At 38.7% G+C, this 13,007-nt stretch overlaps 1 protein-coding gene across 1 annotated transcript; it reads right to left on the reverse strand.

Moving 5' to 3' along the window:
* Positions 1-2,459: 2,459 nt before the first annotated feature.
* Positions 2,460-6,070, reverse strand: LOC311497981 (extracellular calcium-sensing receptor-like). The gene is made up of 10 exons (XM_084558398.1): positions 5,851-6,070; positions 5,656-5,747; positions 5,255-5,434; positions 4,933-5,121; positions 4,313-4,816; positions 4,013-4,222; positions 3,766-3,889; positions 3,422-3,615; positions 2,992-3,273; positions 2,460-2,883 (listed from the first exon to the last, which is right to left on the reverse strand). The coding sequence occupies exons 1-10, from the start codon at positions 6,047-6,049 to the stop codon at positions 2,461-2,463; spliced, it is 2,397 nt and encodes a 798-aa protein (XP_084414524.1). The 5' UTR covers positions 6,050-6,070; the 3' UTR covers position 2,460.
* Between the last annotated feature and the right edge of the window lie 6,937 nt (positions 6,071-13,007).

The following is a 13,007-nucleotide window of genomic DNA, read 5'->3' on the forward strand; positions in this document are numbered from 1 at the left end:
GAGCAAAATAATCTTTTGAGTATCAGTTCAAAACACGTATTTCTATTCCTCATATACAATATAGACTGGCAACTAACAAGGCATCTGTTCTGTGACATACCCCCTCCTCCCTGGAACAAATGAAGTTGTGGTTATTTATAACAGATGTTCGGCCTTTTTGTAAGCGAGTTAACGTGGCAGCACAAACACACACCCCCAAAGTTCCTCTCAAGAGTGACACTGATTGTTGTTTTTGTAGTTGGATGTGTATACTTTACTATTGTGTCCTTTTTCAGTTCTTCAGTATTTATTGTACTGTACATTATTTAGATATTTCAATTTAATAGCCCAATAACAGTTACCATGGACACTGACTGGGATTTCGTGGATGAGACAAATATGAGACATTTCAAAGTTCACGTTTCAAGCCAAACAAGCAAGCTTATAAAGTGAAGTCCAGTGTGACTGTCACAGCTATGTTCAGTGTTGATTTAATGTTATGAATATAAATGATGGTTGTTTTGAGTTAAAAATAATGCAAAACAGATAAGAAGGAACTGAAGGTCTGTACTGCAGGCATATGGCATACACACGCATCAAATGTGTATGTGCATACAATAGACTGCATAAATATAGACAACATGTCCCCACTTCCTTGCATTGGCCAAAGTGACGCTATTTTCCTGGGGATATGGGCGGCGCCATCTTGCGACTTTGGAGTCAGAGTCTGTGCGATGATCACACTTCCGCTAGACTCACTCGTGTTTTCGTTTAATTAATACTGCGCTCTGCTCTACCTCCATCATTTACAAGGAAATGTTGGATTATACACTGTACTTATTTCTTTGATTTTTATTTTTTTTTAGGGTAACATGGGATGCTTTATGGAGTGGTTGGCATGGCAACTTGTATGTATGTCACATCCTGTTTCTATAGTGTTAAATAACTAGCTAAAACGAAACTTGACACTTTAACATGCATTATTATTATATTAACTATTTAAAATGTCAGAAACCATTCTTGAAAAAAAAAATATTTAACGTGCATTTTAGTGTTTTAGTTTGACGCAAGTCCCATCCACTAACATGGAGGGGGTGGAGCTTAGGACCTGTACTACAGCCAGTCACCAGGGGGAGCTCTAGTTGCTATGGCTTCACTTTTGAAGAGCAGTTCCGCCAATCATCTTTAGACTGTCTATGGTGCATACACATGCATCAACAGTGTTTGTGTAGTTACTTTTACAGCCAGAAGGGGGAGACAAGTGTTCCATAGTGTACCTTTAAGAAAATGTTATTCAGGTGAGTTACTTTGAAAGTGTTGAACAATAATGCAGTATCTTACCCTCTGGTCATTCCTTTAAATAAAGCACATTTTCTTTGGCACAGGCAGGCAGGCAGTCATTAAGTGTGCCACCAGCAGGTGCGCCAAAGAGAGACATTTTGTGATTAATATGCATGTATGCGTAATATGCATGCATTAAAGTCACTAGTGTAATATAAGGAACTTCATTTGAGGCAGAGATTCACTTTAATATTGTTGACATGCTGCACGTCATCTATTTCCTGCAGTGTAAGAATCAAACATGAACAACCATGTATGTTTCTTATGTTCTGATGCAAACATCACTTGGGGATCCAGTGGGATAAAAGATAAATATATAATCAGGTTATGTCCCATCATGTGTTTTAACGTCATGAAACCAGAAGTTGATAATTGAAAATGCTGATGCCAGGGCAGCTGAATACACTTACATTTCAAATAGCAATGCATCATGAATTTATTTTTATAGATAATTTTATGAAACGATGAAACAGGGGGCTTCAGTGGACACCTTGTTTATAGAGTTAGGGTTAGCAGTATTTTCCTTAACAACGTCCAGCTTCAACCAGTTACAATAATGAAGACACGGGAAGACTCTACTGCCTGAAATATTTGTTTTATATTAGACTCTGTTTTTAATTAAATCACCTCAATTTATTTATTTTTGATGTGAACTAATTTGTGACTGAAAATCGAATCTAGTAATGGGTGTTCTCTTTCCCAGTGCTTCATTATTTTAGACATAAGCAAACAGTGTGGTTATTATCTAGATAATACCCTAATATTTTTAAAGAAATACATATGAAATGATAAATGATCTGACCCGACTCTTCATCAATCACTGGAAATCATCATCAGTCATCAGTATATTTTTTTATTGATTCTATTTTTATTTTTGATATATTATTCATCATGGTAAATGTTGAAGTAAAAAGAACCCAATTTATATATATTTTAAAAATATCAAAAATGCCATTTTTGTATGGTTGCTTGAATTTTTTTTTTTCTTTTTCAATTAATCCCAACAGAAAACACACGAATATCATTAAAACACAGACAGAACTACCATATATTTGCAGACTTGTACATAATATAATATGTCAAAGTTTAGTAAAGTCACAAAGAAATTATTTTTTCTTTTTTAGTAATGGCATGCATTGTCTATCTGGCCATCAGGTGTTTCTTAGTGTTTTTCTCAGGCCTCAACAGAATAATAAAACACTTCGGAGCAAAGATACAAAACAGTAAACCATAGCTGGAGGCCAGGATGGCAAAAATCTCAACAGCAACTGCATATTTTCCTGGAGAGCTGACATAAGCTGGAACGAAAGCCACCCAGACGGCACAGAATATCAGCATACTGAAAGTGATCAGCTTGGCCTCGTTGAAGTTGTCAGGGAGTTTCCGAGCAAGAAAGGCCAAGAGGAGACTAGTGCAGGCCAGAAGACCAATGTATCCCAGGACCAGAGAGAAGCCCACCACTGAATCCATGGCACACTTGAGGGTAACCTTTAACCCTGGGGTATCCAGGTCTGGTAGAGGCACCGGGGGGCTGAGCGCTAACCAAACAATACAGATGATCACCTTGATGGGAAAAAAAACAACAACAAAAACATTGCACATGTCATTTTAATATGTGACTCTGCTTTCAGTAAGATCTTATATATTAAAAAGTGCTCTTAAATGTTTGACCTGTACACTGGTGAAGAAGCAGACACTTCCTCTCTGTTGGCCCGGACCAAACCACCTAATCAAAGCTTCAGCACCGGGCCGAGCAGATCGGAACGCTGCCAGAACCACAATGGTCTTGACTTGGAGGCAGGAAACGCAAAGTACAAAGCTGATCCCAAAAGCTGCCTGCTGGAACCGACATGACCAGGCTACTGGACGACCAATGAACACCAGCGAACACAGGAAGCAGAGCTTGAGTGACAGGAGAAGCAGGAAGCTCAGCTCCGAGTTGTTGGCTCGTACCTTGAGGTGAGAATTGGAAATACATTCACATTTAAAAATTACCAACACATTAACAGCATAGTTGCATCCATTTGATTATTATGCTTAATGGGAAAAAAAGGATTTCTCAAAGATTTAAAGTGACCTCTGTGTCAGATTATTCTCTTACCACAGGCGTTTGACGATAGTGAAGGAACACCACAAACACAGCTGTCGTCACTGTGACACCAGAAGCAGCTACTGCAGTCAGAGTGATGCCCAGGGTTTCATTGAAGGACAGGAAGTCCAGCTGGCGAGGGATGCAGGAAGTTCGCCTCTCATTGGACCAGAATTCAGACGGACACCGATCACAGTGAAGGGAACCTGGGAGACGAGGTGGGAAGCGGCAGGGAAAAACTTAAAGGAGAAATCTATATAGGAGTTTAAATAATTGTACAAAGTTGGAACGCACATTAAAAGATTGTGCTGCCTTTTCAGGGTCATCTAACCAATTGAGACATTATATTTCCTCACCTGTTTTATTGCTAATCTCCCCCTCAGCACACGGGATGCAGTCGAAACAGCAGACAGGCTCTCCTTTCCTGCTGGCCATCCGTGTACCAGGCAGACAGCTTTCACTGCACACTGAAACAGGTACCTGAACAACATGAAAAAAACACGTGCTCAACCATATAGTGTGCTGTGAACCACAGTACCAAAAATATCTAATTAAATAGAAAGCTGTGTTTCGGCCTGAATCAATAATCCTGCTATTTAATACCTGGTTTGATCCTGTGCTCCACTCAATAGCTGACTCATTTAGGTTGATGTCAAACCCATCTACACGACCAATCAAAACTAGTTTTAGTGGACCCTCAGGGGTTTTCTGCCAGTTGACGAGGTCGTACTTTGCTGGAATGTCGGCCCCTTGGAAATAAAACGGTTCTCCCTGCGGTGTGGTGAAGTTCACTTTGCTCAGGTGCTGCATCAACTGAAAGTATTGTAAAAGTATTTATTTAAAGTATTCCCCATTAAAAAAATACCTTTAATTATGGAAACATAGGTTAGTAATTGAGTTTACCTCTATGGGTTTGATGTTTTTTGGAGAGGAGCAGGTGGAGACATTGCTTCCAGCAGGACGGTCTATGTCTGGGCAGGAGAAGAGGCTATGAAGCGCGTGGGCTACAGCATAAGCGGCTAGGTAGACATTATATGTCACCCTTAACTGGGAAGTGTCAGTGAAAAGATTCTGCACTCCCTCCAGAGACTCTGTGCCACTGCAGGGTGGCACAGAAGTTTTATGAAGCAACCTGTTTGCATGCAATTGGGTTGCAGAAGCGTATGAAGAAAGATTTGTCACCGCAGGACTACAACCAAACTCCCTTTCCCAAAACTCTCTTAAGAACTCATCGTCTGGACGAAGAGACGGGTTCAGATTCCTGAGATAGCTTTCAAATCCAGGTATAGGTGAACTTCTAATTGCAACCCCAAGAACACCGGTTGCAACTCGACTTGTGACAAGACTTTGGAGAAGATCACTGCTGGTGCTCCAGGCCTCACTGGCCAGAAACTGTCTGTCAGTCACCTGGTGATAGCAAGTAAAGACACAATCAGAGTAAAGTTAGAAAGTACAGGTCTTAACGTTTCAGTTATGTGTTGAATTTAATGTTTTAAATCAGTCATTTCGTTTCAGTTTCTCACATTTATCTTGCCTAGCTGCAGGAACAGTTCCCTCACATCTGTGTACCAGGTGAAGATCAGAATCACCCGAGCAGTCGAGGCCTGAATTGTGAGAGCTGCTCGTCGGGCATCGCTCACAATGTTTTCCCTTTGCAGAGTCTCTACAAATGCCAGACACACACCTGCCCCTTCAACCTCCTCCTGAAAAACCTAACATGTCCAAAAGAAAAAGGGAGAGAAAAAAAAAATTATTTGATGAAGTATTTTAACACTGTATTTATACACCTTTCTGATGTAGATGCTAAAACATTTCTGCTGCAAATACATTAACAAATAGAAACACCTTTACTGCCATGAAGCCATAGTCGTTGTTCGCTATCACTGCCCCAATCCACGTCCATTTGAAACGGATGGCGAGCTGGGCAACAGCCCGAGCCTGGTAAATATCACTGGCCATTGTCCTGAAGAAGTTAGGAAACTTTACCCTGTCACTGAGACATGGGCAACTGGCCGTGTAGCTCATCTAAAAAACAAAAATCACACATGTATAGTCTATATTCTGAAAAACCACACATAGTAATGCTGTTCTAATCCAGTCATCACTATTATTTGATCTACTCTAAAGCTTTGTTGCAACAGCTTATAGTAAATTGATCCTTTGTGTTGTCCTGCCATCAAAAAATGAAGTATTTATTCACCTTAAATGTACCAAAAATTAAATATTAGTTTGTAAGTAAAACTCACTAAAGGTACAGAGAGCGGCCCCAGGAATTTGGAAAGTATCTGGGCTGAAACGGAGGAATCTCCACCAATGATCAAAGGAACAGGCTGATCACCTGGTGACGATACAAGATGCGGTGAAATACATTTATTTGTTAGATTAAAGTAGTGCTTGGTTCTGTACTAAACATATTCACATTTATTAATCATATTCAGCACCTCTCCTTTCTACTGTTTCCTCTCCATTCCCGGCAGGCAAGGCTGTTGTATTACAGCTGCTGCCATCTCCTCCAACCAGTGACAGCGCTCCCTGCATAGCCCAAGGGGGGAGGCCACAGCTATCAAGAATATGGTAGCCCAGCTTCACACCTGGCAGCAAGGTTGTACTGTGATTGATTTCCTCCAGTGCATAAATCATAGCGTGGATGTACTGTAATGGAAGATTTTGCAAGCTGAGACCACAGGAGAGAGAAGGAAAAAGGAGAAATGGTTGTGAAGCTGTTTATCTGCAACAATCTCAGGATAAGCATTTATAAGATTGCACAACACCATAACATTAACAAGTCTGTAATAATACGTCTTATGTCTTTCAAACATGTGCATATGTACATAATATACAGAACAGACATTCAACAATAAAGTTTCAAGTTTTACCCAGTGCAAGCTTTGTAGTACGACAGCTGAGTGAACTCATGGTCCAGAGCTGGAGGACTGTAACGTAGACTAAAGAGCCCACCAATAATCACATCCCCACCCTCAATCAAGCCCTCCTCGCTCGGTGCACCCCAGCGAGAACAAGTCGCCGCCTGAACCGCCTGAACCGCCTGCAGTCCCACTCTGAGCCCCAGCTGCCTGCCCACAAGCCCCACAAGGAGCAGGGACGGAGCTGAGCACGACCCCGCGGCGAAGAGCCAGGAGATGCACGACACACACGGAGCTGTTCTGAACACTTTAAACATGCAGAACATGGCAGATAACTTCTCATCGGCACAACGTGGACAGGAAAGTGGTGCAATAAATGAAAGAAACAGTTCCTGAAATTAAAATGTATTAAAGACGTCTTTATGCAAGAGGGGCAAGTTAATTAATAACACATTAAATATAACAGCTCACAGTGTATCTAAACTATGACGCAGCCCCCTCCTGCTCTGCCCAGCGGAGATGTTGTTCTCTGTATTTATAACAGCTGTAAAGCCCATAGTGGAGTTACAGTGACACATTGCAGAACAGCGAGTCTAATTGGTGCGTTACACAGAAAGTAGAGTAAATACTACCTGGAGGGTAGTGACCACTGATTTCCCAATAGATTTTTATTCTACACCTCTCTATAACCAGACTACCACACTGTTGTTTCTGTAATGTTTCATTTTGAAGTCATTTTGCAACTGGGAGTTTTTAATAAAACAAGTTAAGTTTGTTTCATTTAAGTTTAATTTGTGCAATTTGCCTTGTTACAAACGGGACTTTCGGAAACTGTCCATGCACATACAGTAAGTTCAACGTCTTTACTCTGGTTGCAAAGGGGCTAAGAAGTGATGACCAACTCCCCCCGGCTCAGGATTCTTAGCAGGATGGAAAGGATACGGCCTCATTGCTGGCGAGTATTGGCGAGTGTAGGACTTAAACAAGACCTTAGGATGTGGGGTTCAGGTGTAGTGGCCCCTTGAAACATCCCACCGGGAAGCAGCAGCACCTCTCATGCGCTAAAGTATAAGAGGGTTTGTTTAATATCATCAGAGCCCTGGCTAAATTATGTCTCTAAGAAAAATAATGAGTTCCAGGGATCCCGGAGAAAGCCATGTAGCTGCTGATATGCCATCATTTCTCTAACCAACGGAGGGTCAACTCAGTCCCATGGACAATATTGATTACAGGGTGTTAATTAAATGCTGCTGTTTAAGGCAAACCTGATGTAGAACCTATGCTCTTTCCATAAGAGATCTGAAAATATCATTCCTGCTGTGGCAGGCTGTGTTAGTTGGCCAACATAACAACAAATAATAACCCAGAGACATGCCATACAGATGCTGTACTGTGTGCAGGAACCCCTTGTGCAAATCTGTTCTGCAAACTATGTATTGGACCGTCTCACTTGTTTCCATTTAAACAGGCCTTAAGCTAGCTGTAGCATCTCTGCATATGGAGTTGTTCACAACAGAAGGCATATTAGGCTTGCTAAAGTATCTTAATTTCACTGAGCCGAAATATGGCAAAGAAACATAAAAAGGTGCAACGTCGTGTGGTACCTCTGAGACCCCCCAAGCTTATCTTGAAGGAAATCTGATACATCTCAGCTGCTCAGTCTCCATATATTCTGGTCAGTTTGGAATCTATTAGCTTCTGCAAAACAGACTTGAAGGGGCGAACCAAGTCAGTGGCAAAGGTTGACAACCAAACCTCTCCTGACCATGCATAAATCCTAACTACCTGCATGCAACCTGGTATAGTCATTTGGTTTAACAAACCAGCTGGTGTCATAGTTGCTTGTTTTGCTTGTAGCCTACACATTCATCACGTAAAACTCATTTTAGAGTTTATCTTATTGGTAAGAAGAGAAAAAAATGTTGATTGTGTTATTAGGATTTTATCAATAGTTGAAGCTGACGGCTTTGGCTCAGTAGGTTGTCTGCAAACCAGAGGGATAGCGGTTCGATCCTCATTCAGACCGCGTCCTTTAGCAAGACACTGAACCCCAAGTTACTATCAGTGCCTGGCACTGGTGTGTGCATGGGTAGATGTGTCATTGTGACTATAAAGTGCTTTGAGAACCAATGTTTAGAGGAGTGCAATACAAATATGGGGCCTTTTACTAAGCAACAAGTGTATACAAAGTACATAATCCATGTTTGTTTCATTTTTTACAAGCAAACCATGTTCTACTCACCATAACGTCTAGGACTTTATGAAGTTACATCAAACTTAATTAATAAGGGTTAAAGTGGGAGATACAGGTGAGCCACAGGTGCGTGTTTCATCATCTCCTCCTTGTTTGTTTCACAAGCAATTAGGTCCCATTATAGACTCAGAGCGAGGCTGCACAGAGGGGAAAAGGAGGCTGTGAGCATGCTTGTTTGCTGTTTTTCAGGGTTTTGCATTGATCATAGGGGAGATTGCGCAGGGAATAATAACAAAAAGTCAAAAAAAAGTTGACCTTTGGAACTGAGAGCAACATGGTCCCTCAAAGAGGAATACAGCATTTGTATTAGTTACAACTGACTGTTCAACTACCTCAATGATAGGCGTACTCTGAACATGTGAAAATGAAGAACTTATTTAAGTTTGTTGTCCATCTGCATGTGCATTTTCTTTTGGTCTCTGCCAGCAAACATCCCTGCAGGAGAAGTGAAAAGTTGTGTAGTCTGTCTGACTCTGATTTTCAATCACTGGACAAGGGAAGTCAATCATTAGAGTTCATTTTTTAGTTTGGAAGCATACCTATGATGCACGGAGAATAATAATATAAAACATGAACACCAACAAGTTTAGAATCAGAAAAGACTTTATTGCCAAGTATGTTTGTACATACATGGAATTTGCTTTGGTGTCTGTTGCACACAGTGTGCATAAATAAAGTAAAATAAAATAGCAATAGTAAATATATACGAAGTTCAAATGAAAACCAGATGCAGCTTTCATTTTTTTCCCCACGCAAAATCGAGCAGAGACCTGTTCATGAGACAGCAGGCAGCACTTTCAAGTTCCCACTTCAATGGTTAAAATAAAGATTAATGTGGAGCAGCCTTTACTGAACCCAGATGAAGGCCGAGAACTCTTCCTCCCACCCACCTGCCTCACTGATAGGAATATGTGTGGGATGGATGTTTGATCGAGTACGCTATATCCGCTTCGTCTGCAGAACTCTTATAGTTATTACACTCTGCGTAAAATATAAAGTGGTTTCTGTCTCTGACAAAAGTAAATACTGTTGCTGAAAGGCAGATGCAAGAGTACTGAACGGAAAACTTAAGCAACACTTGGGACTAATTTTTAGCTAAGAAGGATATTAAATTTAGTTTATTTTTTATTTTCTATGTTTTTAACACAAAAATTAAAGTTTTAGCTGATTATGGATTGTTGCATATATGGACGTCTACACATAAACTATTAAAACCCTCTCTGTGTTTTTATTAATGATTAAATATCTCCTTAGGCTAATTAATGCATTATTTGCACATTGATCATTTTACTCTACATAACTTATAATGCGATTTCACATTGATATTAAAGCAAATACACCATGGATAGAGATGTTACACTAGGGAATAAGCGAGTTGTAGAAAGCTGCAGAGATGCAGAGAGAAGCCACTTTAAATGGTGCAATAGTTCCATCTGCTGGTCGTTACATGGTACATTCAAATTTAGTAAAACTGTATTTTCAGGGCCTAATATTGCCATATCATTCCATGTTTAAAGTTTTTAATACATTTCTATCTATACAATAATATAGAATTAATATATTGCATTGTGTCTGTGTATTCTACATATCAGCAAGTGATAGTATATTGGATATGTAGCATTTTATGTTTGCAGGTTCAATCTGCGCTAGTTTCTTCCCACACTTACTGATAACTGGCCTATACATGTGAATGTGAATTGCTTGTGATTGACAGGTGACCCATACAGTGTGTAACCCCCCTTCATCATCTTCTTCTCCTCCTTCTTCTTCCTTCTTCTCCTCCACCTCCTCCTCCTCCTTCCCCATCTACGTCTACTCCTACGCCTTCTTCTCCTCTTCCTTTGTAAAAGCCACATTTGACCATCTGGCCAGTTTTGGCCACCAGGCTGCATGTTTGACACCCCTGCTCTAGAGTGTTATGGGGGACTGGAGCCTATCCCAGCTGTAATAATAATAATAATAATATATTTTATTTATAAGCGCCTTTCAGGACACACAAGGACACTGTACAAAAACAAAACAATAAGACACAGAAAGAAGACAAAAAAACAAGACTAAATAAAATGGAACAGTGCAATTACAGAGAATATGCTTTCTGGAACAGGTGCATTTTGAGTCTGGATTTGAAGAGAGGGAAAGAGTCAGTGTTATAGATGTCCGGTGGGAGTGAGTTCCAGAGTTCATTCTACACCAGAAGGGTACACCCTGGACAGGATGACAGACTTTCACTGGGCTAACACAGAAAGTGAAACAACCCTTCATACTCACATGCACACTCATGTCTTTGGACTGTGGAAGGAAGCCAGAGAAAACTTCCACAAGGAAAACATGCAAGCTCCACGCAGAAAAGACCCAAATCAATCAATCAATCAGTCAATCAATCAAATCCATTTATTGTCGAGATATACAGTATATGAAGATATATGTGTTCACAATTTGAAATAATATTTTAGTTACTTTTAGTTACTTTAGTTACTTTAGTTACTTTAGTTACATTAGTTACTTTTCATTACTTTTAGTTACTTTAGTTACTGTTAGTTACATTAGTTACTTTTAGTTACTTTTCATTTCTTTTAGTTACTTTAGTTACTTACTAATCTAAGTAACTTATAAGTAATGAAAGTTATTTTTCCTTACTTTTGTTACTTTAGTTACTTTTCGTTACTTTTAGTTACTTTAGTTACTTTTATTACTGTAGTTACTGTTAGTTACATTGGTTACTTTTCGTTGCTTTTCGTTACTTTTAGTTACTTTAGTTACTTTTATTACTGTAGTTACTGTTAGTTACATTGGTTACTTTTCGTTGCTTTTAGTTACTTTTCGTTACCTTTAGTTACTTTTCATTACTTTTAGTTACTTTAGTTACTTTTCGTTACTTTTAGTTACTTTAGTTACTGTTAGTTACATTAGTTACTTTTAGTTAGTTACTTCTCGTTACTTTTGTTGCTATTCATTACTTTTTATTGCTTTTATTACTTTTTGTTACTTTTGTTTCTTTTTGTTACATTTGTCACTTTTGTTACTTTTGTTACTTTTGTTACTTTTCATTACTTTACATTACTTTTACTACATTTTATATGTTGGAGCTGCTACAGTGATTATGACAATATTTTTAGGCTACTGTGCTGAAAATTTTCAACACAAAATTTCAGACTATTTAATAAAATTAAAGGAGAAGTCCTCAAAAATACTTTATTTTAAGTACAAGTCTTGTGTAAAAACATTCATGGATTAATGCATTTAATTAAAAAATGTTTGAATGTTTGTTGAGAAATGTTTCCAATTTTTCCACTTATTGTTCACTTCCTAATGTCGGTCAAAGAGTCAGCTTAGTTTTTAATGAAAGTCACGTATATCAGCTAATTTATCAACTACTGTACAGGAAACAGAGATTGAAAGAAAATCGTCTTTTTGGTCTGAGCAATAAACAGTATACAGAAAGAAAGAAAGAAGCAAAGGATAAAAAGACTAGTTATAATCACTGATAAAAGAAAGAATGCACAAATACAAAAAGAAAGAAGTGGCATGTGACAGCTATAATATAAATATAAATATATAAATATAAATAATAATACCCAAATAGGTTCAAGTACTTTTCAAATGAACAATATTTAGGTGAATGTACATTGTTGCTCCACTGGACTGTAAACATGCTCAGTTCAGTACTCATAGTTCTGTGGCCTAATTACTTGGAAAGATTTAACAGCATCATTCTGTTAGTGCTGATTAGTTTGGTTTGATTACTGAGTAAGCAATGAAAATATTGAGTTCTTTTTATTATTAATTATTATATGTGTGAAGCAAAGTAATCCTTCAAAACAAAAGCATGTAAAGTGACCAGAACCTAATAAAGAGGCTGCATGGAAGCCATGCCTTTCAAAATAGGTTAAACTCCTGACACTCATCACAAAGGACTTTCTGTACGTTGTATTTTCAAAATAAAAGCTCACAACTACTTACAGGAAGTAAAGACTGTAAAATGGTGGACTTTCAAGATAAAATGTTAAAAGCAGCTCATGTGACAGTTGCACTTGCACTTATTCATACATCCTATGAAACGGCAGCAGCAGCACTGGCACATTCAAACATTCCTGCCGTAATTTTCTCGTTATATAAATTGTTCATGTAGGTGGTATAGTAAGAACAGCATAGTATGCTACATAAGCTCAATGAATGATAATGTTTAATAATTAAAAAAAGAGAAGAGAGATTTATTCAGTTCAGTGACAGTATTTAATCAAAAGCACAAGAGAAGAACAACAACTAATGACAGCAGAGCAACATCTGTATTCTCAGTATTTCAGTTAATTGAATAAAAAGCTTAACTATGTGTGGCACATTAAGAATTAACATTATTTATTTATAGCATAATGAAAGGAATTGGCATAACACATACATATGTTCATGATGACTGTTTACCAAAGGACTGTGCAAGCACAAATGTAATGGGGAGTCATGTATTCACATCAAAGTAAGAAAA

Source organism: Chelon labrosus (assembly GCF_963514085.1).
Source record: "Chelon labrosus genome assembly, chromosome: 13".
NCBI lineage: Eukaryota > Metazoa > Chordata > Actinopteri > Mugiliformes > Mugilidae > Chelon > Chelon labrosus.